The 25,268-nt window shown below is 46.3% G+C and overlaps 1 protein-coding gene and 1 long non-coding RNA gene across 2 annotated transcripts in view; one reads left to right on the top strand and one right to left on the bottom strand.

Annotated features, from left to right (window-relative positions):
* Positions 1-25,268, top strand: part of LOC147996793 (uncharacterized) — a 43,499-nt gene that overhangs the window by 16,701 nt on the left and 1,530 nt on the right. The window contains exon 3 of the long non-coding RNA XR_015651120.1: positions 9,724-9,869. This is a non-coding gene — a long non-coding RNA (uncharacterized LOC147996793). The remainder of the gene's footprint in view (positions 1-9,723; positions 9,870-25,268) is intronic.
* On the bottom strand, positions 13,112-24,112 carry Klk5l1 (kallikrein related-peptidase 5 like 1). Its single transcript, XM_087607187.1, has 5 exons — positions 24,067-24,112; positions 23,301-23,438; positions 15,057-15,373; positions 14,828-14,950; positions 13,112-13,189 (listed from the first exon to the last, which is right to left on the bottom strand). The coding sequence occupies exons 1-5, from the start codon at positions 24,110-24,112 to the stop codon at positions 13,112-13,114; spliced, it is 702 nt and encodes a 233-aa protein (XP_087463313.1).

Here is a 25,268-nt window from a genome sequence, read left to right as displayed (position 1 = left end):
TCAAGAACTATATTGAATAAGTAGGGAGAGAGTGGGCAGCCTTGTCTAGTCCCTGATTTTAGTGGGATTGCTTCAAGTTTCTCTCCATTTAGTTTAATGTTAGCAACTGGTTTGCTGTATATGGCTTTTACTATGTTTAGGTATGGCTCTTGAATTCCTATTCTTTCCAGGACTTTTATCATGAAGGGGTGTTGAATTTTGTCAAATGCTTTCTCAGCATCTAATGAAATGATCATGTGGTTTTGTTCTTTCAGTTTGTTTATATAATGGATCACGTTGATGGTTTTCCGTATATTAAACCATCCCTGCATGCCTGGGATGAAGCCTACTTGATCATGGTGGATGATTGTTTTGATGTGCTCTTGGATTCGGTTTGCCAGAATTTTATTGAGTATTTTTGCGTCGATATTCATAAGGGAAATTGGTCTGAAGTTCTCTTTCTTTGTTGGGTCTTTGTGTGGTTTAGGTATAAGAGTAATTGTGGCTTCATAGAAGGAATTCGGGAGTGATCCATCTGTTTCAATTTTGTGGAATAGTTTGGATAATATTGGTATGAGGTCTTCTATGAAGGTTTGATAGAATTCTGCACTAAACCCATCTGGACCTGGGCTCTTTTTGGTTGGGAGACCTTTAATGACTGCTTCTATTTCCTTAGGAGTTATGGGGTCGTTTAACTGGTTTATCTGTTCCTGATTTAACTTCGGTACCTGGTATCTGTCTAGGAAATTGTCCATTTCCTGTAGATTTTCAAGTTTTGTTGAATATAGGCTTTTATAGTAAGATCTGATGATTTTTTGAATTTCCTCTGAATCTGTAGTTATGTGTCCCTTTTCATTTCTGATTTTGTTAATTTGGACACACTCTCTGGGTCCTCTCGTTAGTCTGGCTAAGGGTTTATCTATCTTGTTGATTTTCTCCAAGAACCAACTTTTGGTTCTGTTGATTCTTTCTATGGTCCTTTTTGTTTCTACTTGGTTGATTTCAGCTCTGAGTTTGATTATTTCCTGCCTTCTACTCCTCCTGGGTGTATTTGCTTCTTTTTGTTCTAGAGCTTTTAGGTGTGCTGTCAAGCTGCTGACATATGCTCTTTCCTGTTTCTTTCTGCAGGCACTCAGCGCTATGAGTTTTCCTCTTAGCACAGCTTTCATTGTGTCCCATAAGTTTGGGTATGTTGTACCTTCATTTTCATTAAATTCTAAAAAGTTTTTAATTTCTTTCTTTATTTCTTCCTTGACCAGGTTATCATTGAGTAGAGCATTGTTCAATTTCCAAGCATATGTGGGCATTCTTCCTTGATTGTTTTGAAGACCAGTTTTAGGCCGTGGTGGTCCGATAGCACGCATGGGATTATTTCTATCTTTCTGTACCTGTTGAAGCCCGGTTTTTGACCAATTATATGGTCAATTTTGGAGAAAGTACCATGAGGAGCTGAGAAGAAGGTATATCCTTTTGCTTTAGGATACAATGTTCTATAAATATCCGTTAAGTCCATTTGGCTCATGACTTCTTAGTCTGTCTACGTCTCTGTTTAATTTCTGTTTCCATGATCTGTCCATTGATGAGAGTGGGGTGTTGAAATCTCCCACTATTATTGTGTGAGGTGCAATGTGTGTTTTGAGCTTTAGTAAGGTTTCTTTTACATATGTAGGTGCCCTTGTATTTGGGGCATAGATATTTAGGATTGAGAGTTCATCTTGGTGGTTTTTTCCTTTGATGAATATGAAGTGTCCTTCCTTATCTTTTTTGATGACTTTTAATTGAAAATTGATTTTATTTGATATTAGAATGGCTACTCCAGCTTGCTTCTTCTGACCATTTGCTTGGAAAATTGTTTTCCAGCCTTTCACTCTGAGGTAATATCTGTCTTTGTCTCTGAGGTGTGTTTCCTGTAGGCAGCAGAATGCAGGGTCCTCGTTGCGTATCCAGTTTGTTAATCTATGTCTTTTTATTGGGGAGTTGAGGCCATTGATGTTGAGAGATATTAAGGAATAGTGATTATTGCTTCCTGTTATATTCATATTTGGATGTGAGGTTATGTTTGTGTGCTTTCATTCTCTTTGTTTTGTTGCCAAGACGATTAGTTTCTTGCTTCTTCTAGGGTATAGCTTGCCTCCTTATGTTGGGCTTTACCATTTATTATCCTTTGTAGTGCTGGATTTGTAGAAAGATATTGTGTAAATTTGGTTTTGTCATGGAATATCTTGGTTTCTCCATCTATGTTAATTGAGAGTTTTGCAGGATACAGTAACCTGGGCTGACATTTGTGTTCTCTTAGGGTCTGTATGACATCAGTCCAGGATCTTCTGGCCTTCATAGTTTCTCGAGAGAAGTCTGGTGTGATTCTGATAGGTCTGCCTTTATATGTTACTTGACTTTTTTCCCTTACTGCTTTTAATATTCTTTCTTTATTTTGTGCATTTGGTGTTTTGACTATTATGTGACGGGAGGTGTTTCTTTTCTGGTCCAATCTATTTGGAGTTCTGTAGGCTTCTTGTATGCCTATGGGTATCTCTTTTTTTAGATTAGGGAAGTTTTCTTCTATGATTTTGTTGAAGATATTTACTGGTCCTTTGAGCTGGGAGTCTTCACTCTCTTCTATACCTATTATCCTTAGGTTTGATCTTCTCATTGAGTCCTGGATTTCCTGTATGTTTTGGACCAGTAGCTTTTTCTGCTTTACATTATCTTTGACAGTTGAGTCAATGATTTCTATGGAATCTTCTGCTCCTGAGATTCTCTCTTCCATCTCTTGTATTCTGTTGGTGAAGCTTGTATCTACAGCTCCTTGTCTCTTCTTTTGGTTTTCTATATCCAGGGTTGTTTCCATGTGTTCTTTCTTGATTGCTTCTATTTCCATTTTTAATTCCTTCAACTGTTTGATTGTGTTTTCCTGGAATTCTTTCAGGGATTTTTGCGATTCCTCTCTGTAGGCTTCTACTTGTTTATTAATGTTTTCCTGTGTTTCCCTAAGGGAGTTCTTCACGTCTTTCTTGAAGTCCTCCAGCATCATGATCAAATATGATTTTGAAACTAGATCTTGCTTTTCTGGTGTGTTTGGATATTCCATGTTTGTTTTTGGTGGGAGAATTGGGCTCCGATGATGCCATGTAGTCTTGGTTTCTGTTGCTTGGGTTCCTGCGCTTGCCTCTTGCCATCAGATTATCTCTAGTGTTACTTTGTTCTGCTATTTCTGACAGTGGCTAGACTGTCCTATAAGCCTGTGTGTCAGGAGTGCTGTAGACCTGTTTTCCTGTTTTCTTTCAGCCTGTTATGGGGACAGAGTGTTCTGCTTTCGGGCGTGTAGTTTTTCCTCTCTACAGGTCTTCAGCTGTTCCTGTGGGCCTGTGTCTTGAGTTCACCAGGCAGGTCATTTGCAGCAGAAAAGTTGGTCCTACCTATGGTCCCGAGGCTCAAGTTTGCTCGCAGGGTGCTGCCCACGAGCTCTCTGTGGCGGCAGCAACCAGGAAGATCTGCGCCACTCTTTCCGGGAGCTTCCGTGCACCAGGGTTCCAGATGGCGTTTGGTGTTTTCCTCTGGCGTCCGAGATGTGTGTGCAGAGTGCAGTCTCTTCTGGTTTCCGAGGCATGTCTGCCTCTCTGAAGGTTTAGCTCTCCCTCCCACGGGATTTGGGTGCAGAGAACTGTTTATCCGGTCTGTTTCCTTCAGGTTCCGGCGGTGTCTCAGGCGTAGGGGTCCTGCCGCTCCTGGGCCCTCCCCTACGGGAACCCAGAGGCCTTATACAGTTTCCTCTTGGGCCAGGGATGTGGGCAGGGGTGGGCAGTGTTGGTGGTCTCCTCCGCTCTGCAGCCTCGGGAGTGCCCACCTGACCAGGCGGTGAGGTCTCTCTCCCACGGGGTTTGGGAGCAGAGAGCTGCTGCCAAGCCTTTTCACTGTAATCCCAGCACTTAGGAAGTAGGGATGGGAAGGGATAGAAGGTTTGAGATCAGCCTGGGCTGTCCAGGCTGAAGCATGGTGAAAAGCTATCTCAGGTCAGCTTGACTTCTGACTGTGGATCACTGCAATGTAGGCTGTGGAGCACGCACTGAACAATTAGGTTTCAGGGTCTTGTTCTTTGGATTATGAGGTGGTCCTGGGATCTGGAGCTTGGCCTCTAGATTCTGTGTTTGGGTCAGGAGACATCATACAGATGATCCAAGGCTTCTGGTATTTGTGTCTGGCTCCTGGTGTCTCAGAACCCTCAGAGGGCCTTGAACAATTGCCTAGAATTCCATAATGAGAAGGTCCCTTGAGCATGTGGTACTGAGCTGAGGTCACCCAGCCAATCAGGACATCAGTTACAAGCTCTGTCCTTACCTAGGTCTGGTAAGCTGTTGGCTTTATGGGACAAACCTGTAGGGCTGGCTCAGTCCCCCTGGACATATAGGACACAAATCTTTAGATTCCAGCTTTCAAACTTTAGGATATTTTTCTACCTGTGTCCTCAGAAACCCGGGAGCCCAAGGTGTTAGAGTTGTCTGGAATTACTCTGGTACTTAAAATTGCAGGCACAAAACCCCCATTTCAGCTCTCCATCCTAGACCTACAGACACTCTGGACCCCCAAGGCTAAGTTGTTCGAGAAGTCTCCCATGTCCACTTGTCTCTTTGTCTCACGCTGAGATGTGCTTCATGTGGGTCATTTTTCTGTGGGACTCAGGCTGCTATTCCCTGCTGCCTGTCCTCAGATCCCTGTGTCTTCTTGGGAGATGGTGCCTGGGCTTCCTTAATAGAGAGAAAATGAAGCCCCAATAGGGGCAAAAGCTATGCAGAAGGCCAAGGGGAGGGAGTCCACAGTTCACATTCCCAGCTTCCAGATACCTCTTTGGAACACCCTGGTGTCCAGTAGAACACATTACTGTGAGCTGCACAGGCACATACTGCCTCTAAGACACACAAAGGGACAACCTAGGAGCTCTCACATCTTGCCAAGTACAGTCCAGGATGTGGGCTTCAGGAGTGTGATTGCCACGCCCCCTAGAGGTGATGTCATCTGCATGTCCTTCTGCCTGCCCAAAGCTGGTTGTAGCTATCCTCTTGGGAACCTTGGCCAATCCAGAAGTCCTTGAGCCTTAGGCTGGGTGTGTTGTTTTTCCTCCACCCCTGGCTCTCAAACCTGGAGTGAGAATTAATGTATCCAAGCTGATGCTGGCTGTCAGGTTTTCCTCAGGTGCCTCTCAGGTCCTGCCTATTATAGGGTCCTCAAAGCTGGAGTACCCTGCCCTTTTTCCCTATATAACCTCAGCCATTCTGGTTACCATTTTTTCACCCACTTGGCCTTTGGCTCCTGGCTCTCACCTCTCTCCTTCTCCATCTCCTCAAATGTCCCGGCTCAGTCTGCCAGCTCTGTCCTCTCTGAATCTTATGGTCCCTCATATCTACAATAAACCTTCTCTTCCACCACACTTAGGATCAATCATGCCTTTCTTTTATTTCTTTTTTCATTCACTAACTTCTTCCCCTTTGTGGTTCCCCCACCACAACCACTTACTGTTAGCTTCTCCCTCGGACAGGTCCCCACATTTCTGCTTTCTCCATCTGGCTTCACATTATAATCTTTTACTGCTCTGTAAAGATTCACCCCAGCCTTCTCTCTGCCTTCTCACTCTGCAGTCTGTCCACTCTGTTCATCACTACTTGGTCTTCATACACTCCCAGGCTCACAGCCCTTCTGTGATGTTTCTATCATCCCTGAACAAGGGCCCTGACTTATAGTTGGAGGTGCAGGCTTTGGAGGAGTCTCTGCTGGAGACAATGCCTGTGAGTCCTGGTGCTCAGGGAAAGCAGATGTCTCATTTGAGGGAACCTGACCTCCCAACCCCCGCTCTTCACCTGTTCATTCAAAGATGCATTCAGAGACTCTACCTGGATTCACAGAGCCCAGTTCAGACTCCATCCTATTAACTTAATTAGTTTCTAATATCATGGTGTGTATGTATTGCAGGATATTTGATTACACTGTGAACCCCACGATTTTATTTTTTACTGAAAATCCCTGTTTCTAGTTGTCGTGTGGCTCGGCTGTCTACTTGGAATTTAGACACACCCTTAATACAAACTTTTAATCCCAAACAATGAAGATCTAGTTAGTTTGTAGAAGGAAACACACATGTTTGAAAGGATGTCGAATAGTGTGGCAGACAAAGTGAACAGTCAGAGAAAGATTTGACAGAATAGGACGTGTCCAACTCTCACAAGAAGAGAGACTGTAGGAAAGCTAATTAAGAGAACACACAGACACACACACAGACACACACACAGACACACACACACACAGAGAGAGAGAGAGGGAGAGGGAGAGAGAGAGAGAGAGAGAGAGAGAGAGAGAGAGAGAGAGAACAGATTGGTTAGTATGGAGAGGAATTTTGAGTCAGAACAGCTGAGTTGAACCAGGCAATCAGAGTTGAGAGTGAACAAGAAAGAGTGAGCGTTTTCAGCAGGAAGTCTCAGAGGCTGAAAACATTGTAGACCTCGGTAAGATTTTATGGAGTTTAGAATCCTTCAGGACTAGGGCTAGGTTAGGAGACTGAGGCAATAAACTTTAGTGACAACAGTTACAACAGGGGAAGAAAAGATTTATTTACACATGTGTGTGTCTATATGCATGTTCGAGAGTCTGTTTGTATGTTTGTGTGTGTGTGCACTCATCTTTCCCTCCTTCCCTCCACCCTCTCTCTTTCTCTCTCTCTCCCTCTACCTCTCTCCCTCTCTCCTTCTCCCCCCTCTGTGTGTGTGTGTGTGTGTTTGTGTGTGTTTATGTGAGCATTTTTGTGCATGAGAGTGCATAGAGGGTAGTTTTTTCTGAAACGCTAAGTAACATTTCGTCTGCATAGCAAGTGACAGTGTTAGACTCATTACACACAAACAGGTGGATCAGGAGAAGACTGGTCCAGTCTCCATGCTATAGACAGAGGATAAGATATTAGTTCCAGGGTTGCTCCTTGGGTGTGAAGCAGTCTTGCTTGGCTGACAGAGACTTAGGTTGGGCTGATGGGAAGGTACGGATCTCGCTGGGGTACAGTGAGGTAATGTCTGTGAAGTATGTGTGCAAATTAGGCTAACTGTTTTTTTTTTTTTTTTTGGTTCTTTTTTTCGGAGCTGGGGACCGAACCCAGGGCCTTGCGCTTCCTAGGCAAGCGCTCTACCACTGAGCTAAATCCCCAACCCCTAGGCTAACTGTTAAAAACCAGCTTTGATATGGGATTCAGGCATTTGATCTAGAGCAAAGTACTGAGCTCAAATCCTGCCCAGACACAAAATGCTTCCTGCCTTTGGGCATATCACTCAGTGTTTCTGTGCCGTGTTTTCCTCATTTAAGAGGCAGGAACAATAAGTCCCCTCTCCAGCAACATTGGTGGCTGGGTTCCTGCTGGCTGGGAGTCAGTGCTGAGTTACAGTATCTGGGTACAGAGCTCATGGGAGTGGATAGAGTCAGTGGAAGAAGACATTTTGTTTTTGATTCTTACTTTCTTTTTTTTTTTCCGCACAAGGATTTTCTGTGTAGTCCTGGCTGTCCTGGAACTCAGTCTGTAGACCAGGCTGATGCCAACCTCAGAAATCTGCCTCCCTCTCCCTCCCTTCCAAGTGCTAGGATTAAAGATGCTCACCACCATCCCTGGCTGTTTCTTTTTAATCTGACAGACATGCCATCCTGTTCTGTATCCCTAAAGCCCCTCGACCACAACCCTGTTTACAGTTGAGGAACTAGAGGCATGGGAGAGGTGAGTGAGTGTGGGAGGTCCCAGTGTGAAGCAGCACCACAGAGCCAAGAACAGGGGTCCTATTGTGCTATGCAAAGAGGAAAAGTTGGTTTTGTACTTAGAGGGATTAACCACTAGGTGGCACCAGGAAGTCTTTTTCTCTATCTGAGGGAAGAGGGAACTGCCTTGACCCTTGTTTTTCAGGAATAAGTGCTGGAAATTGTCCTGTGTCTGAGGGAATAGGCTGACCTCTGGGTTCGTGGTTCTTGGTAGGAGAGCTGGGGTTTTGGTACCTGGGTCTAAGGGATGAGGGCTTGTGTGTGGACCCCTGGGATTGAGAGAGAGGATTCTGGGCCTGGAGCTTTGGGTGTGAGTGATGGAGGACTGGGGTCTGGACTATAGGGTTGCTGAAAGAAGGATAATCTTGTGCAAAAATAGAACATTTGAAGGTGTAGGTTGGGTACAGGCGCCTGTCTTCCCCAGGATCTAGGACTGTGGGCTCTTGTCTTCCCCAACGCTTCCCCAGCAGTAAGGATTTCCTGCTCAGAGCGCTTTATGCCAGGATGTAGAGCCTGACTTTCTACTGGAGCAACTTCAGTCCCCAGAGAGCATTCAGTAGGGGGACATGTTTGAGGTGAGTGTGGGAGTCAATCTGCCAAGGTCCAGTAGGTCACCTTCTAGGCTGGGCATGGGACCCTGGGGTTACAGTCCTCAGAAGCGTCATCATCCATGAGAACAGGGTCCTCCTTAGCATTTCCACTCTCCATGGTCTGTCCTACAGGCATTGATGACTTCTGTCCCATCCTCTCCATGCTGTCTAGTTTTAACTTGACACAAGCTAGGGTCATCTGAGAGGCTTGGTGGTGGTTTGGCCATAATAATCCTAACCAGTACAGCATGGCTGTGACCATAGCAGCTGAGGAGCCATGGGCACAGCTAGCGTACCACTGTGGACGACAACTGTGCCTCACAACTTCAAAAACCACAACATGCATATTCGTATGCACATATTAATATGCAACACTGAGACATCCTTGGATGTAAAATTGGATCTAATTCAGTCTCCAGTTTAAATTTGGATGTCTCATGTCCCATAAGCAAATATTTGCACACAGAGTCTGGATGTGCAGGGAGGGAGTCTTAAAAAGTTTGCACATGAAGTGGGGGGGGGGATGCTGACATATACTGAAGCCTCAACTCTTTGTCTCAGAGTTGGTTGGAATGTGATCTAATGTGTCCTTAGATTTTGGATCTCTGGTGCTGAGTCTGAAATTCCAAATCTCCATGAAAGGGCTTTTTGGGTGAGTGACAGAATTACTTATCAGCATGTGGGTCTGCAGCACATCAAGTCCATGCCAATCTGACCTTCTGGCATTCAACAGGTCATTTCTCACTCTTCGAAGAATTTCTTTGGCCATACTGTTCTAATTAATCTGTGAGACGACCATTGTTCTGTGTTAGTGTGTGAATGATAAAGCCTGAAATATAGGACCTCCTCTGTGAAAGTGATTATTTTTATCAAGGGAACAGGATATATTTAAAATTCATAGGGTTAGTCACTGTGTGTGTGTGTGTGTTTGTGTGTGTGTGATTCAGACATATTCACAGAGCTAGATAGAGTCCAGGGTCATCCGGTTATCCACCTCACCCCACCAAAAAGACCTTCCATTGTAGAGATTCAGAATTGCAGACCAAAACATTAGAAACCCAATATTCAAATACCAACCTGCTAGATCAGATTCCAGGAACTCTTAGTGTCATTAGAAGGTGAGAGTTGGAGAAGGTGTAATACAAGAGTCCGGTGGAGGCTGAGACTCTCACTCACAGGCTGTGGCAGACAGTGATGGAACAATGGACCACAGAGGATCAGAGAGAAGGTCAATCTGTGTTCAGTGGGATCCTGATAGGACCACCACAGAGCCCCACCCCAGACACCATGATGTTCATCTTCATTGGAGAGGGCCTTCCTGTCTCCCTGTGTCTCTGGACACCCTGCATAGCCTCACAGCTCCTCTTACTCCCTTTAGCCCAGACTCCCCATGTTTCTGCTGCTCTGTCTTGATGGTTCACAGTCCTGGGTCACTGCACACTGTCCTCATTGCTGTGAAGACCACACCACTGTCTGTGCTGTTCTCCTGGGATGAACATTATGGAAGATTCCTGTTTGCTTCAGGTATGGACCTTGTCACAGGATTTTCATGAAAACATGTGTCTGTGGAGTGTAGACTGTAAAGGATGTTGACAGTCTGTGCCTGGTCAATGTAACAAATCAAGTGTTTTGCAGGAATGGGGACAGTTCACACATGGAGCGCCTGGAGAGCCTTCTGATCTAAAATCAGACAGTTGGCATCCTACCTAGTCCATTGCAAATAACTAATTGTGTGGTATTTCTCCTCTTCTTTTATTCCCTCTTTTCTGCTTCTCCCACCTCCTCTCCTTCTTCACCCTCCTCCTCTCCCCCCTCCTCACCCTCCTCCTCTGCCTCCTCCTATCCTTCTTCCTTTCTCTCTGCATTCTTCTCCTCTTCCTTCCCCTGTTTTTTCCCCCTCTTCTTTTTGTGTGTGTTTGGGGTGGCAGGGGGCAACGTCTCTCACTGATTCAGCTAGACTGATTGGATAACAAGCACCAGGAATCTGTCTCCCATCTCCAGGAGACAGACATTGTCCTAGCCGGCTTTTAGGTGCATGCTGGGGACTCCTACTCGGGTCCTCGCACTTGCACACTGATCACTTTACTGAACAGGTCATTGATCTAGCCTAGATCCTGACAATTTCCTTTTTTAAGTATATTCAAATTTTCATCCCTAGTTTTTTTCCTGCTTTGCTTAAGGCTTTCATGTTCAATACTGTTATAATCTTGCCTTATCTTCTTCAGTATATGTATGAGGAAATTACCTTTTAAAAAGATTTTAAAAAAATTACTTATTATTATTTTAGGTTCATTGGTATTTTTCCTGTATGTGTGTCATATCCCCCGAAAATGGAATTACAGGCAGTTGTGAGCTGCCGTGTAGGTGCTGGGAATTGAACCTAGGTCCTCTGGAAGAGCAGCTAGTGATCTAACTGGCTAGGCTACAGCTCCAGGCGTTTATTAGGACATTTCTGACTCAACCTGGGATCCAGCTTAAATAGTTTAAGTCACCAAATGACTGTTCACATACTTATGGTTCAGTGACCAAAAGCTTGTGCTGAATTCCCCCTGGCTCCCCATGCCCTGTGATCTCCATTAAATAGAATTCATTTGAGGAGCAGAGAGCTTTGTTTAGAAGATGGGAGCTTATTGGAGAGTGAGGCACTCAAGGGGGAGCATGGACTATGTCCTGGTCTACACTTTAGGCAGGCTTCACCCTATTACCAAAGCCTCTAGGGCAGGCAGCTTTTCCATTGGGACTTGGTTTTGTTGGTGTGACTCACAGGCCCAGTTGGATGGGGGAGTGGAGCATCCATGTTGTGTCTCAGCTTCCTTGTAGGGTATGATCTCACCGGACTTCAGCTCCTGGAGTAGCTCAGGCACCACCTCCTCTCCCAGGGCCATAACCGTGACTCAGACCCTGTCCTCCTGACCAATAATTAAAGTTCTGAAGCCCATGCACTGGGTTTCATAGGTTGCTGACTGTGAGGGAGGGATCCAGTAGCACCCAGTGTCCTCACCAGCAGCTTCTGTCTCAAAGTCTGTCACCAGGAGGCCTCAGAGGCCTCAGAGCCCCACCCTAAGGAAGGCTCTCAACCTAGCTTCTTTCTCCATCAGTGGCCCCACCAGCAGTATCTCACAAAGTTCTCATATCCTGCCAGCCTTTGTGATGTTGATGCCACAATTCCATTCTCCCTAGCAGAACTGGAGTTCACTAAGCTGTGTCACTCCTCAGCCTGGTTCTGCTTATAGTCTTGTGTGATCCCATGTGCCCACCCATGCCCTACTCCTCAGCTATGGTCTCTCTCTATCTTTATGGTCTCTCATGTCCAGTATGAAATGCTGGGTATCCCTTTACCCTGCAGATCTAGGGTGAGATTCTTTTTTGTACAAGGGTGGGAAGAAAAAGCAATGGAGTGACCACCATGTGCCCAATGAGTATGAATTTGTCCCCATACATGCACTTTCTTCTGCATGACCTCTCCCTGGTCAACAGATCACAGGATGTCACCAGGGCTGCTGTTTTCCTAAACCCTCCCCCTTCTTTTCTTCCCCACTCCTTTCTTTCCTCTCTCCTCCCCATCCCCCCTTTCCTCTCTCCTCCTCTTCCTCAGTCTTTCTTCCTTCATCTTCTGCATGTGTGAAGATTCCCTAGAGTCAATGGCACTCAACCTTGAGAAAACGCTGACTTGAGTGCCTCCTGGGACAATTCTGAATGCCTGAGACTTTCCTGTCTGGGTAGGGTCTCAGTCCACTGGAGCCCTGGACATCAGTAGCAGTTTGTGCTGACGGCGTGATTGTAAGTGTGAATGTGGATTTTGGGTATCTGGTGTCCTGGGCTACACCCTGCAGACCCTGAAGCTGGACAGTGTGCAGTCATGTGACTCCTTTGAGTACAGAATACAGGAGACAGAGCCCAGTGAGCCCCCTGCACACAAGATTTGCTGAGCTGCAGTCGATGGAAGCCCTCTGGACATGGCCTCAAACACTGTTGTACATAGGAACCTCTGACAGGGTGTGGGAGTGGTAAGGTTTGTCTCTCCACCCCACAGGTTTCCTCTGAGTTTGACTCTGGGTCCCTCTCTGCTCCCTGTCATGGTCACCCATGGCACCCCCTAGCTCCACATCTGTGACTGAGAGTCCCTCTGTTAATTGCGGCTTGTTGTCACCAACACCCACAAAGTGAATAAGCTTCCCCACTCAGTGGTCACCCTCCTTTTCCCCAGCCTTAAGACATGCAGTGACCTCCTTCCTCTGCTCAGAAATTCCTTAGGCATCCTGTCATCTCCAGGAAAAACGAGGGTGACATTTTAGCACCACCCCACCATGTACCCAGGTGCATGGGGCATGGATCTTCCTCAGGGCTCCATGGACTTGTCACTGTGTGCCTCTGTCCTGTCTTCCCGGGTGACACCCTTCCTTCATCTCTGCAACACACACATGCCAAGGCCACCACCACCTCCTTCTGCTTGAGCAGTTTGCAGACCTGCCATGCTCTTAAGTTGGGAGAGGCATAGGGAACCCCTCTGAGACTTCCAGGACCAAGTGTCTCTGCTTGTTCTTCCTGCTAAGCACCTGAGTTGGAAGAGTCAGGAGGTTTTGGATTCTGCCAGCTGAGTCGTGGGATCCCAGATGCCTAGAGCCCATACAAAGGGATGGCGTGGACCATGAAATAGATGGTTGTCAGTTTACTAGGGAAGGCTCAGGACATCATGGCATGATCTGTATGTTGGCCTTGATCCAGCTCATGTATTTAGACACTGGTAATACTCTAGACTTCTTAGGTTAGGCACAGGGGTTACCACCCCATGATGTAATCCCTTGGAGCATCCTATCACAGATGAGTGTGGTTCCAGAGTCACCCTGAGAGAAGAAGGCACGGAGGTAGAGCGAGAGAACATCCCACTCTCTGTCTGGGTGTCCCACCTCTCATACTTAACCACCAACAGATTACTGATCGAAACTTTGCAGTTTGCCTGCCAGGAAAATGCAGGATAGCATCCCAAAGGGAACACAGCCTGAAGCCCTGGGCAGAGGGGAAGGCAAACAGATGCAGCTCCTGTACTGAAGGCAGTGTCTCCGTGTCAGTGTGGGGAACAGAAGGCAGGGTCCCCAGGTCAGCAGTAGGGGAACAGAGGTGACACTGCCTGTGGGGTCATCTCCTGACCCCATTCCCACGAACATTTTCTAGGGCAGACACCTCATAGTCAAGGGTGAGCAGGGGCTGGGAAAGGCCAGCTCTGACACTAGAAGGGTAGTTTGGAGTTAATGCAGCAGGAGAGACTGTGGAAACACCTTTCAGGAAGGGGGTGGGGTGAGACCAGATGAGGATAAAGATCTGGTTGAAGTCCTCACCCAGCTCAAGTCCTAGACAAGCCCTCCCCCTTCAGCCTTCCTGCAGCCTGATCTCATGAACACCAGAGGGCGCCGGAGAGCAGAGTCAGCTTGTTCCTGCTCAGTCCAGCACCACCCAGAGCCAGCTTCCAGCACACCAGAGAGTAAATGTATCCCCTGTCACCCTAGTGATGCCCTGCAGAAAGCAAACTCCTGTGCGCTCTGAGCCCAGATCACAGTCTGTTTGCTGACACTAATTTACTCGCAAGCTCCTTTTTCGTCCCACAAGTCCTCTAGCCCTTCTCCACTTGGGACTTGGGACCTGTTTTCCCCTCTGCTTCTTCCCTAGTTCCAAGTGCCCTGCACCCCTGTGTCAGGTGCTGCCTCTTCTGACCTTGCACACAGCATTCCCTCCTACCACAGTGACCCTCCCAGTCTCAGGCCTCTCGTCTGCCCCGTGACTCCACCACCTTACATTCTACCTCATCACTCCTGAGTTGTGCTCGGTGCTTATGGCTGCCCCTTTTTCTGGATCTGTGTTCTCCACATCCAAATCCCCCTCCTGGTGTGAGCATGGGGCTTCAGGAGGCCCCTCAGGACAGGAGAGTCTTGAGGGGAACGGCTTGAGTTGTGCAGGAGACTCAGGAGGCACAGCTTTCCTAAGTGCTATCCTGGGGCAGGCTCTTTGATAATGTAGCTGCCTTCCGTGCTCCTGAGGCTAATCTAACAACTCATGAGCTCGCCAAGATGGATGAACTGGTGTGTTGTCTTCTCTGTCTGTGGTGAGTAGAAATGTTGCCTTAAGGAAAAGCCATGCAGCATTCCCCACACCCCCATGATGTTGCTCTGGGAGGGAGGGGCTGCACTTGGCTCACTGTTGGCTGCCCAGGGTCTAGGATGGTCATAGGCACCATGGAGATCCATAAGAAAAGGTGTTCACAGGCTGAGAAGACTGGATGAGGAAAAGTGAGAGACATAGGGTGGCTTGGGAAGAGAGGGACAGGACTTGAGCAGAGGAGGCTGTGACACACTGTGGGGCAGGGTGCTGAAGGGCTATGGTGCCTGAGCATCTGAGGAGATGCTGCTGGGCCTCAGGTAAGAATCAGTTTCCTTCACTCTGGTCGTCTCCATGTCTTGTCTCAGCGACCTGGGGTTGGGGCTGCTCACCATGCAGGTGTCTCTGCTGCCTTCCTGGTGTCCAGCACACAGCATGGATTCTGTCACCCTCTGTGAATAGGCGTATGTACAGACATCACTGGACATGAGGGTGAGGTCCACACACTGCAGCATCTTTGCACTTAGAGCTGTGTTCAGAGAGAACACAGCCATGACAGGAATACAGGAGCTCAGTTGCCCGGCCTGTTCCTCCAGAACCGCACTTCCTGCTCCAGGATACAGGGTCTGACCCAGGCATACACTTATCTGGCCTGGTGCTGCCCCAGCCGGATGCCAGGCAGCGGCTCCCCAGCTTAGCCTCCTCAGTGGGCTCCTCAGTCACCCTCACAGCCTCAGTGGTGTTGGCTGGCTCCCTCAGCTGACGCAGCATCAGGTTGTGGCTGTTGTCAGCATCCGGGCTGAGAAACGTGGGCATTTGGAGGCTCCTGTTGTAGAGTGGGTGTGGGATGGAATGTCGGACAGGGACGTCCTGGCCAGTGTCTCCATCAGCGTCCAGGCTGTGCTGACCCAGCCTCACCTTGTTATGCGAGGGAGAAGCAGAGATGAGGGAGAAGGATCAAGCAGGGGATCTGGGCAGAAGGGAGAATGAGAGGAGAAATGGATGGGGAAAGAGAGTGTGGACAGCAGAGAGAGCAGGAAAGTACTGGCAGGAGAGAGAGGGAGACGCAGACACAGAATGGGAAAGGCAGGGACACCAGAGTGTGAGACGGCTCAGCAGGTAACAAGTTTACTGCACTAGTGTGAGCACCTGACTTTGGACCTTCACAATCGAGATGCCAATCATGTTGAGTGGCACGTGCCTGAAATTCCCAGCTGAGGACACAGGGACATGATGATCTCTAGTGCTGCCCGGGACCCAGCTATGCTGAATATTTGAGCTGCTGTCTCAAAACATAGGGGCAGAAGATGGCTAGACAGATGGTGCTCTTACTAGGCTATTCATTGCTACCAATGTAGTTGGAGCCCAGGGTCAGTCCATGTATAGTTTTTGGGTAGTGGCTTAGTCCCTGGAAGCTCTGGTTGGTTGACATTGTTGTTCATATGGGGTCTCGAGCCCCTTCAACCTCTTCTAGTCCTTTCTCTAAACCTTTCAATGGGGGTCCTGTTCTCAGTTCAGTGGTTTAATGATGGCATTTGCCTATGTATTTGCCGTATTCTGGCTGTGTCTCTCAGGAGAGGTCTACATCCAGTTCCTGTCAGCCTGCACTTCTTTCCTTCATCGATCTTATCTAGTTTGGTGGCTGTATATCTATGGGCAACATGTGGGGCAGGCTCTGAATGGATGTTCCTTCAGCCTCTGTTCTAAACTTTGCCTCCCTATCCCCTCCTAAGGGTATTCTTGTTCCCCTTTTAAAGAAAGAATGAAGCATTCACATTTTGGTCATTCTTCTTGAGTTTCATGTGTTCTGTGCATTTAAGGTAATTAGAGCACTTGGGCTAATATCCACTCATCAATGAGTGCATACCATGTGTGTTTTTCTGTGATTGGGTTACCTCAGTCAGGATGATATTTTCCAGTTCCAACCATTTGCCTACGAATTTCATAAAGTCATTGTTTTTGATAGCTGAGTAGTATTCCATTGTGTAGATGTACCCCATTTTCTGTACCCATTCCTCTGTTGAAGGGCATCTGGGTTCTTTCCTGCTTCTGGCTATTATAAATAAGGCTGCTATGAACATAGTGGAGTATGTGTCTTCATTATATGTTGGGGCATCTTTTGGGTATATGCCCAAGAGAGGTATAGCTGGGTCCTCAGGTAGTTCAATGTCCAATTTTCTGAGGAACCTCCAGACTGATTTCCAGAATGGTTGTACCAGTCTGCAATCCCACCAACAATGGAGGAGTGTTCCTCTTTCTCCGCATCCTCTCGAGCATTTGCTGTCACCTGAGTTTTTGATCTTAGCCATTCTGACTGGTGTGAGGTGAAATCTCAGGGTTGTTTTGATTTGTATTTCCCTTATGACTAAAGATGTTGAACATTTCTTTAGGTGCTTCTCAGCCATTCGGCATTCCTCAGCTGTGAACTCTTTGTTTAGCTCTGAACCCCATCTTTTAATAGGGTTATTTGTCTCCCTGCAGTCTAACTTCGTGAGTTCTTTGTATATTTTGGATATAAGCCCTCTGTCAGTTGTAGGATTGGTAAAGATCTTTTCCCAATCTGTTGGTTGCCGTTTTGTCCTAACAACAGTGTCCTTTGCCTTACAGAAGCTTTGCAGTTTTATGAGATCCCATTTGTCGATTGATCTTAGAGCATAAGCCATTGGTGTTTTGTTCAGGAAATTTTCTCCAGTGCCCATGTGTTCTTCCCCACTTTTTCTTCTATTAGTTTGAGTGTATCTGGTTTGATGTGGAGGTCCTTGAACCACTTGGACTTAAGCTTTGTACAGGGTGATAAGAATGGGTCGATCTGGGGGCTGGGGATTTAGCTCAGTGGTAGAGCGCTTACCTAGGAAGCGCAAGGCCCTGGGTTCGGTCCCCAGCTCCGAAAAAAAGAACCAAAAAAAAAAAAAAAAGAATGGGTCGATCTGCATTCTTCTACATGCTGACCTCCAGTTGAACCAGCACCATTTGCTGAAAATGCTATCTTTTTTCCGTAGGATGGTTTTGGCTCCTTTGTCAAAAATCAAGTGACCATAGGTGTGTGGGTTCATTTCTAGGTCTTCAATTCTATTCCATTGGTCTATCTGTCTGTCTCTGTACCAATACCATGCAGTTTTTATCGCTATTGCTCTGTAATACTGCTTGAGTTCAGGGATAGTGATTCCCCCGAAAGTCCTTTTATTGTTGAGGATAGTTTTAGCTATCCTGGGTTTTTTGTTATTCCAGATGAATTTGCAAATTGTTCTGTCTAACTCTCTGAAGAATTGGGTTGGAATTTTGATGGGGATTGCATTGAATCTGTAGATCGCTTTTGGTAAAATGACCATTTTTACTATATTAATCCTTCCAATCCATGAACATGGCATTTTCTGAGATGTTTTTCAATTTCTTTCTTCAGAGGCTTGAAGTTCTTATCATACAGATCTTTCACTTCCTTGATTAAAGTCACACCAAGGTATGTTATATTATTTGGGACTATTATGAAGGGTGTTATTTCCCTTATTTCTTTCTCAGCTTGTTTCTCTTTTGTGTAGAGGAAGGCTACTGATTTATTTGAGTTAATTTTATACCCAACCACTTTGCTGAAGCTGTTTATCAGGTTTAGCAGTTCTCTGATGGAATGTTTGGGATCACTTACGTATACAATCATATCGTCTACAAATAGTGATATTTTGACTTCTTCCTTTCCAATCTGTATCCCTTTGATCTCCTTTTGTTGTCTGATTGCTCTGTCTAGGACTTCAAGAACTATATTGAATAAGTAGTGAGAGAGTGGGCAGCCTTGTCTAGTCCCTGATTTTAGTGGGATTGCTTCAAGTTTCTCTCCATTTAGTTTAATATTAGCTACTGGTTTGCTGTATATGGCTTTTACTAAGTTTAGGTATGGGCCTTGAATTCTTGTTCTTTCTAGGACTTTTATCATGAAAGGGTGTTGAATTTTGTCAAATGCTTTCTCAGCATCTAATGAAATAATCATGTGATTTTGTTCTTCAGCTTGTTTATATAGTGGATTATGTTGATGGTTTTCTGTATATTAAACCATCGCTGCATCCCTGGAATGAAGCCTACTTGATAATGGTGGATGTTTGTTTTGATGTGCTCTTGGATTCGGTTTGCAAGAATTTTATTGAGTATCCTTGTGTCAATATTCATCAGGGGAATTGGTCTGAAGTTTTCTTTCTTTGTCAGGTCTTTGTGTGGTTTAGGTATAAGAGTAATTGTGGCTTACTTAATCGTAGCAGGAATTTGGTAGCGCTCCATCTGTTTCAATTTCGTGGAATAGTTTGGATAGTATTGGTGTGAGGTCTTCTATGAAGGTCTGATAGAATTCTGCACTGAACCCATGTGGGCCTGGGCTCTTTTTGGTTGGGAGACTTTTAATGACTGCTTCTATTTCTTTAGGAGGTATGGGGTTGTTTAAATGGTTTATTTGTTCCTGATTTAACGTTGGTACCTGATATCTGTCTAGGAAATTGTCCATTTCCTCCAGAATTTCAAGTTTTGTTGAATATAGGCTTTTGTAGTGGGATCTGATGATTTTTTTGAATTTCCTCTGACTCTGTTGTTATGTTTCCCTTTTCATTTCTGATTTTGTTAATTTGGACACACTCTCTGTGTCCTATGGTTAGTCTGGCTAAGGGTTTATCTATCCTGTTGATATTCTCAAAGAACCAGTTTTTGGTTCTGTTGATTTTTTGTATAGTCCTTTTTGTTTCTACTTGGTTGATTTCAGCTCTGCATTTTATTGTTTCCTACCTTCTACTCCTCCTGGGTGTGTTTGCTTCTTTTTGTTCTAGAGCTTTTAGGTGTGCTGTCAAGCTGCTGATAGATGCTCTCTCCTGTTTCTTTCTGCAGGCACTCAGAGCTATGAGTTTTCCTCTTAGCAAAGCTTTCATTGTGTCCCATGAACAATGAAAGGTACGTTAAACCTTCATTTTCATGAAATTATAAGAAGTCTTTAATTTCTTTCTTTATTTCTTCCTTGACCAGGTTATCATTGAGTAGAGCATTGTTCAAGTTTCATTTATATGTGGGCATTCTTTCCTTATTGTTATTGAAGACCAGCTTTATCCCGTGGTGGTCTGATAGGACGCATGGGATTATTTCTATCTTTTTGTATCTGCTGAGGCCTGTTTTATGACCGATTATATGGTCAATTTTGGAGAAAGTACCATGAGGTGGTGAGAAGAAGTTATATCCTTTTGTTTAAGGATAGAACGTTTTATAAATATCTGTTAAATCCTTTTGGTTCATGACTTCTGTTAGTCTGTCTATGTCTCTGTTTAATTTCTGTTTCCATGATCTGTCCATTGATGAGAGTGGGGTGTTGAAATCTCCTACTATTATTGTGTGAGGCGCAATGTGTGTTTTGAGCTTTAGTAAGGTTTCTTTTATGTATGTAGGTGCCCTTGCATTTGGAGCATAGATATTTTGGATTGAGAGTTCATCTTGGTGGTTTTTTCCTTTGATGAATATGAAGTGTCCTTCCTTTTCTTTTTTGATGACTTTTAGTTGAAAATTGATTTTATTCGATATTAGAATGGCTACTCCAGCTTGCTTCTTCAGACCATTTGCTTGGAAATTTTTTTCCAGACTTTTACTCTGATGTAGCGTTTGTCTTTGTCTCTGAAGTGTGTTTCCTGTAGACAGCAAAATGTTGGGTCCTCATTGCATATCCTGTTTGTTAATCTGTGTCTTTTTATTGGGGCATTGAGTCCATTGATGTTGCTAGATATTAAGGAATAGTGATTGTTGCCTCCTGTTATATTTGTGTTTGGATGTGAAATTGTGTTTGTGTGCTTGTCTTCTCTTTGTTTTGTTGCAAATCAATTAGTTTCTTGCTTTTTCTAGCTTGCCTCCTTGTCTTGGGCTTTACCATTTATTATTATTTGTAGCGCTGGATTTGTAGAAAGATATTGTGTAAATTTCGTTTTGTCATGGAATATCTTGGTTTCTTCACCTATGTTAATTGACAGTTTTTCTGGATACAGTAACCTGGGCTGGCATTTGTGTTCTCTTAGGGTCTGTATACCATCTGTCTAGGATCTTCTGGCTTTCATAGTCTCTGGTGAGAAGTCTGGTGTAATTCTGATAGGTCTGCCTTTATAAGTTACTTGACTTTTCCCCTTACTGCTTTTAATATTCTTTCTTTGTTGTGTGCATTTGGTGTTTTGACTATTATGTGACGGGAGGTGTTTCTTTTCTGGTCCAATCTATTTAGAGTTCTGTAGGCTTCTTGTATGTTTATGGGCATCTCTTTCTTTAGGTTAGGGAAGTTTTCTTCTATGATTTTGTTGAAGATATTTACTGATCCTTTGAGTTGGGAGTCTTCACTCTCTTCTATACCTATTATCCTTAGGTTTGATCTTCCCATTGTGTCCTGTATTTCCTGTATGTTTTGGACCAGTAGCTTTTTCCGTTTTACATTATCTTTGACAGTTGTGTCGATGATTTCTATGGAATCTTCTGCTCCTTAGATTCTCTCTTCTATCTCTTGCATTCTGTTGGTGATGCTTGTATCTACAACTCCTTGTCTCTTCCTTGGGTTTTCTATATCCAGGGTTGTCTCTCTTTGTGCTTTCTTTATTGCTTCTATTTCCGTTTTTCAATCCTCACCTGTTTGATTGTGTTTTTCTGTAATTCTTTCAGGGATTTTTACATTTCCTCTCTATAGGCTTCTGCTTGTTTATTTGTGTTTTCCTGCGTTTCTCTAAGGGATTTCTTTATGTCTTTCTTGAAGTCCTCCATCACCATGATCAAATGTAATTTTAAATCTAGATCTTGCTTTTCTGGTATGTTTGGATATTCATTGTTTGCTTTCGTGGGAGAATTGGGCTCAGATGATGCCATGTAGTCTTTGTTTCTGTTGCTTGGCTTCCTGCGCTTGCCTCTCGCCATCACGTTGTCTCTGGTGTTACCTTGTTCTGCTATTTCTGACAGTGGTTAGACCATCCTATAGGCCTGTGTGTCAGGAGTGCTGTAGACCTGTTTTCCTGTTCTCTTTCAGCCAGTTATGGGAACAGGGTGTTCTGCTTTCGGGATTGTAGTTGGTCCTGTCTACTGGTCTTCAGGTGTTGCTGTGGGCATGTGTCCTGAGGCCACCAGGCAGGTCACTTGGAGTAGAAAAGTTGGTCTTATCTCTGGTCTCAGGCCTGGAGTTGCTCCTCAGAGCTGGGTTTCAGCTCTCCGTGAGGGCAGCAACCAAAAGGGCCTGACCCGCCTGCACAGGGGGCCCAGATGGCACTAGGCGTTTTCCTCTAGAGTCAGAAATGTGGGCAGAGAGTAGTCTCCTCTGGGTTCCCAGGCGTGTCTGGCCCTCTGAAGGTCTAGCTATCCCTCCCACGGGATTTGGGTGCAGGAAGCTGTTTGACCGGGTCCCTTCAGATATGGGCAGTGTCTGGACCACAGCGTTGAGTGCCCCTAGCTTCCTGTTTCCAGAGACCCTATACAGTTTCCTCTTGTACCAGGGACGTGGGCAAGGGTGGGCAGTACTGGAGGTCTCTCCTGCCCTGTAGTCTCAGGAGTGTCCACCTGTCTGGGCAGTGAGCTCTCTCTCCCATGGGGTTTGGGAGCAGGGAGCTGTGGGCCTAGAATATTTTTTATTAAGGCGATTAAAAGAAAGAGATGCAGGCAGTGAAGTGGCTCAGTTGGTAGGGGCTCATGCAGCCAAGCATTGTGACCTGAGTTCAGTCCCAAGTCCTCCATGGCAGAGGGTTGGAACTGACTGCAACAGGCTGTCTCTCGACCTCCAAGCTCATGCAGTGTCATACATGCTTGTACATACACACACTCATACACTCACACACGCACACCCACAAGCTCATCCACACTCATCAACAGCATGCACACATCCACCACACACACATGTTTAAATCAAGAGAACTACAAAGGTAACAGATAGAAGGGGCAGCGTGGAGCCCCGTGGGAAGGCACGTGGGGACACGTGGGAACAGCAAGTATATGGGAGAGCAGACGGTACTGGGACAGATGAGAGGCTGAGGCAATTAGAGAAAGTGGGCAATGAGGCAGGAAGTAGAGAGAGAAGGAGAAATGGAATAGAGAAAGGGTAGGTTGAGAGCCACTCAGGTGCACTGGGTTAGCTTGAGTTTGCGTGACCCCTGCCACACACTCACAGCCCAAGCTTTGTGCCCAACTCCTCCCAGTACTCTGCCCTCTCTCTGTACTCGTCCAGCTATCTTTACCCAGCTGAGCCCATCCTCTCCCTGTGTGTCCCCCAGAGTGGACATGAGCCTAAAATGCCAGGTTGGTCTGGAGAAGCTGAGGACTCCCTCACATGTGTGTATGGGGCCACCCCTTCCTGCTTACTAGGGCCCAGCAAATCCTGTTCTTCAGTGTGATCAGTAGGGATGGGGGATGGAGAGTGAGACCCAGATCCAGAGAGGGATGGGGAGGGATCTAGAGGGGGAGACACACACTGAAAGATGATCACAGAGGAACCCAGAGGAGGACAGAGATGGGGAGGTGCACAGACATGGATTCAGGAAAGGAGGAGAAACAAACACAGTTTTACGTAGTCACACAGAGAGCAGGATCCCAAGAGACAGCAAGACAGGAAAATAGGGAGACATGAGGAGAGACTCACGTGGTCATGGCCCACCCACCACTCTGCCCTTCTGACCCAGCACCAACCTTCATCCCTGCAACATAATCCTCCCATGAGGTCCTCTAAGGAAGAGGATGACATATTCTTCCTTGAAGAAGAGGAGCTTCCCTCACCCCAATTGTCCTCTGACTAATGTGTTTGGGAGGTGGATCCCAGGGATGCTAGCATGTCAGTCACATGCTCTGGCCACAGCCACACCAGAGCTCATCCAAACTGCTGATGCAGGGGGCAGCTGTGAGTGCTCATTGTGGTTGGAGATGGATGCCACCCCCACCCCACAGCCTTGTCATAGTGATACATAGCCACCTGCCAGGGTTGGGAATGTCTCTCACCCTTGCAGCCTCTATGGATCCTGGACTGGATGAGGGGAAAGGCACCTGCTGAAAAGAGTGCTGGGTAGGGCCCACTGTTGGCATGGAAAAGGGATTGGGAAGAAAAACTTTCCTGTGGATGTGAAGGGACATGGGGCAGAGGACCAGGAGGGTGGTCAGGTTAACAGGTGCTAGAATCTTCCAGTAGACCTCTCAGTTATATGATAAAGCAGGGTGTGTCCTGTGATCTGTGTTCCCAGTAAAAGAACTGGGTAATAGAAGTCAAAGTGGAGGGCTTAGGGTAACAATCGAGGCTGAGTGATAATGACAGATATGTTGTGATATGGCTAACGATTTTGGAAAGGTGAGATATGTCCTCCATTGAAGAATTAGGAATCCCACCAGATGACATAGGATCTGCACCTGAGGTAAAGTGGCTGAAGGTAGGGAGTGGACTAGAAGAGATCTTCTATGACATCATGGGAGAAGAAAAGTAGAGGGAAGGTCTATTCAGCATGGAAGGGGTGAGATAGGGTGTCAGGGTGGCACCACAAGAAATAAGAACCCCAGTCCCTGGTCCTAGGAATGCCATGGGCTGGAGAATGAAGCTGGGCTTCTGTGAGAGGGAAGACTTATGGGAATGAAGGGAGGAGTCTGGTTCCCTTTTCTTTCTGTGGAATCCTCAACTTCTTACCATAGTCCCCCAGAGACAGGATGAGGCACAGAACCAGGAACCGCATGGCAGCAGTGGGTGGGCTTAGAGCTCTGGTCTCTTGGTCTCTCTGCAGGACCTAATAAACCTTCACCCCTCCAAACTCCCAGCTGGCTCTGCTGGCACATGGGAGATGTCTGAGCCATGCCTCTAAGTTTGTGAGCTGTACACTTGCACCAAGGACAGTGGCTGAGCATGAGAATCCGTATCTCCTAGTTCTATGGACTCTGGACGGATTGCTGTGGTCTGAAACCTAATGGGGAAAGGACCCATGGGCAGGGCTGCTTGATCAAAGAAGCTAAAAGTTCAGGAAAGTGTGAGAAGAACAGGGGTTTGACTGGCACTCAATCAAAGTCTCCTTGCCTAGACACCATGAAAATCCTTGCTGCCAAGTCTCAGTGGTCAGAACAATCTATGCCAACTACCCCATTGCCACACTGAGGCCAAATCTAACTCTCCAGTGCCTCTGAATATTTACGTGTTTTTATAGTGTGTGTGCGCGCGCGCGCGCGCGCGTGTGTGTGTGTGTGTGTGTGTGTGTGTGTGTGTGTGTGAATGTTTCTGCTGGTACAGGTATCTGTGTCTGGCATGGAGGCCAGTGGAGGACAGGAAGGTCCCTTACTATCACTGTCTGCCTTACTCCCTTGAGACAGGTCTCTCTGAAGCAGGAGCTCAGCTGGTGATCAGCAAGCCCCAGTGACCATCCTGTCCTCACACCACTCATCAATGGGGAACTCAAGTGTGTGTGTGAGGCAGGGATCATTTAAAAAGGGGTGCATGGTGGAGTTCTTAAGATTGGAACTCAGATCTTCCTGCTTGCGTCCCCAGCACTTTCCTCACAGCCCGAGTCCAGGCTCTAATGAAGCTGAAACGGTCTCAGCACTCAGAACCTCTGACTCCACCCTCACATGTGCAGATGTGCACTCCCTTGTCACAGGGCTGCTCCTCATGGCTCACAGATGCTCCTGTCCAGCACCCTCCAATCAGGAGAAGGACCCTCCATGACTGAGCCTGTAGCATGTGAGAGTGCAGCTCCTGTGGAGGATGTGGGGTTCACTGACTTCTCTAAGCACCCTCCGTTCCCATGCATTCTCCACAGATGGCCATATTCTCTCAGGCCAAGAGAGAATACCAAATGTCAGAAACCCCGTGTCTTCTCAGCACATCACAAAGACCTGGAGGTC

The sequence above is a fragment of the Rattus norvegicus genome, chromosome 1 (assembly GCF_021556685.1).
Source record: "Rattus norvegicus strain SHRSP/BbbUtx chromosome 1, alternate assembly SHRSP_T2T, whole genome shotgun sequence".
NCBI lineage: Eukaryota > Metazoa > Chordata > Mammalia > Rodentia > Muridae > Rattus > Rattus norvegicus.
The sequence above is the reverse complement of the archived record's forward strand: the minus strand, read 5'-3'. Positions and strand labels throughout refer to the sequence as shown.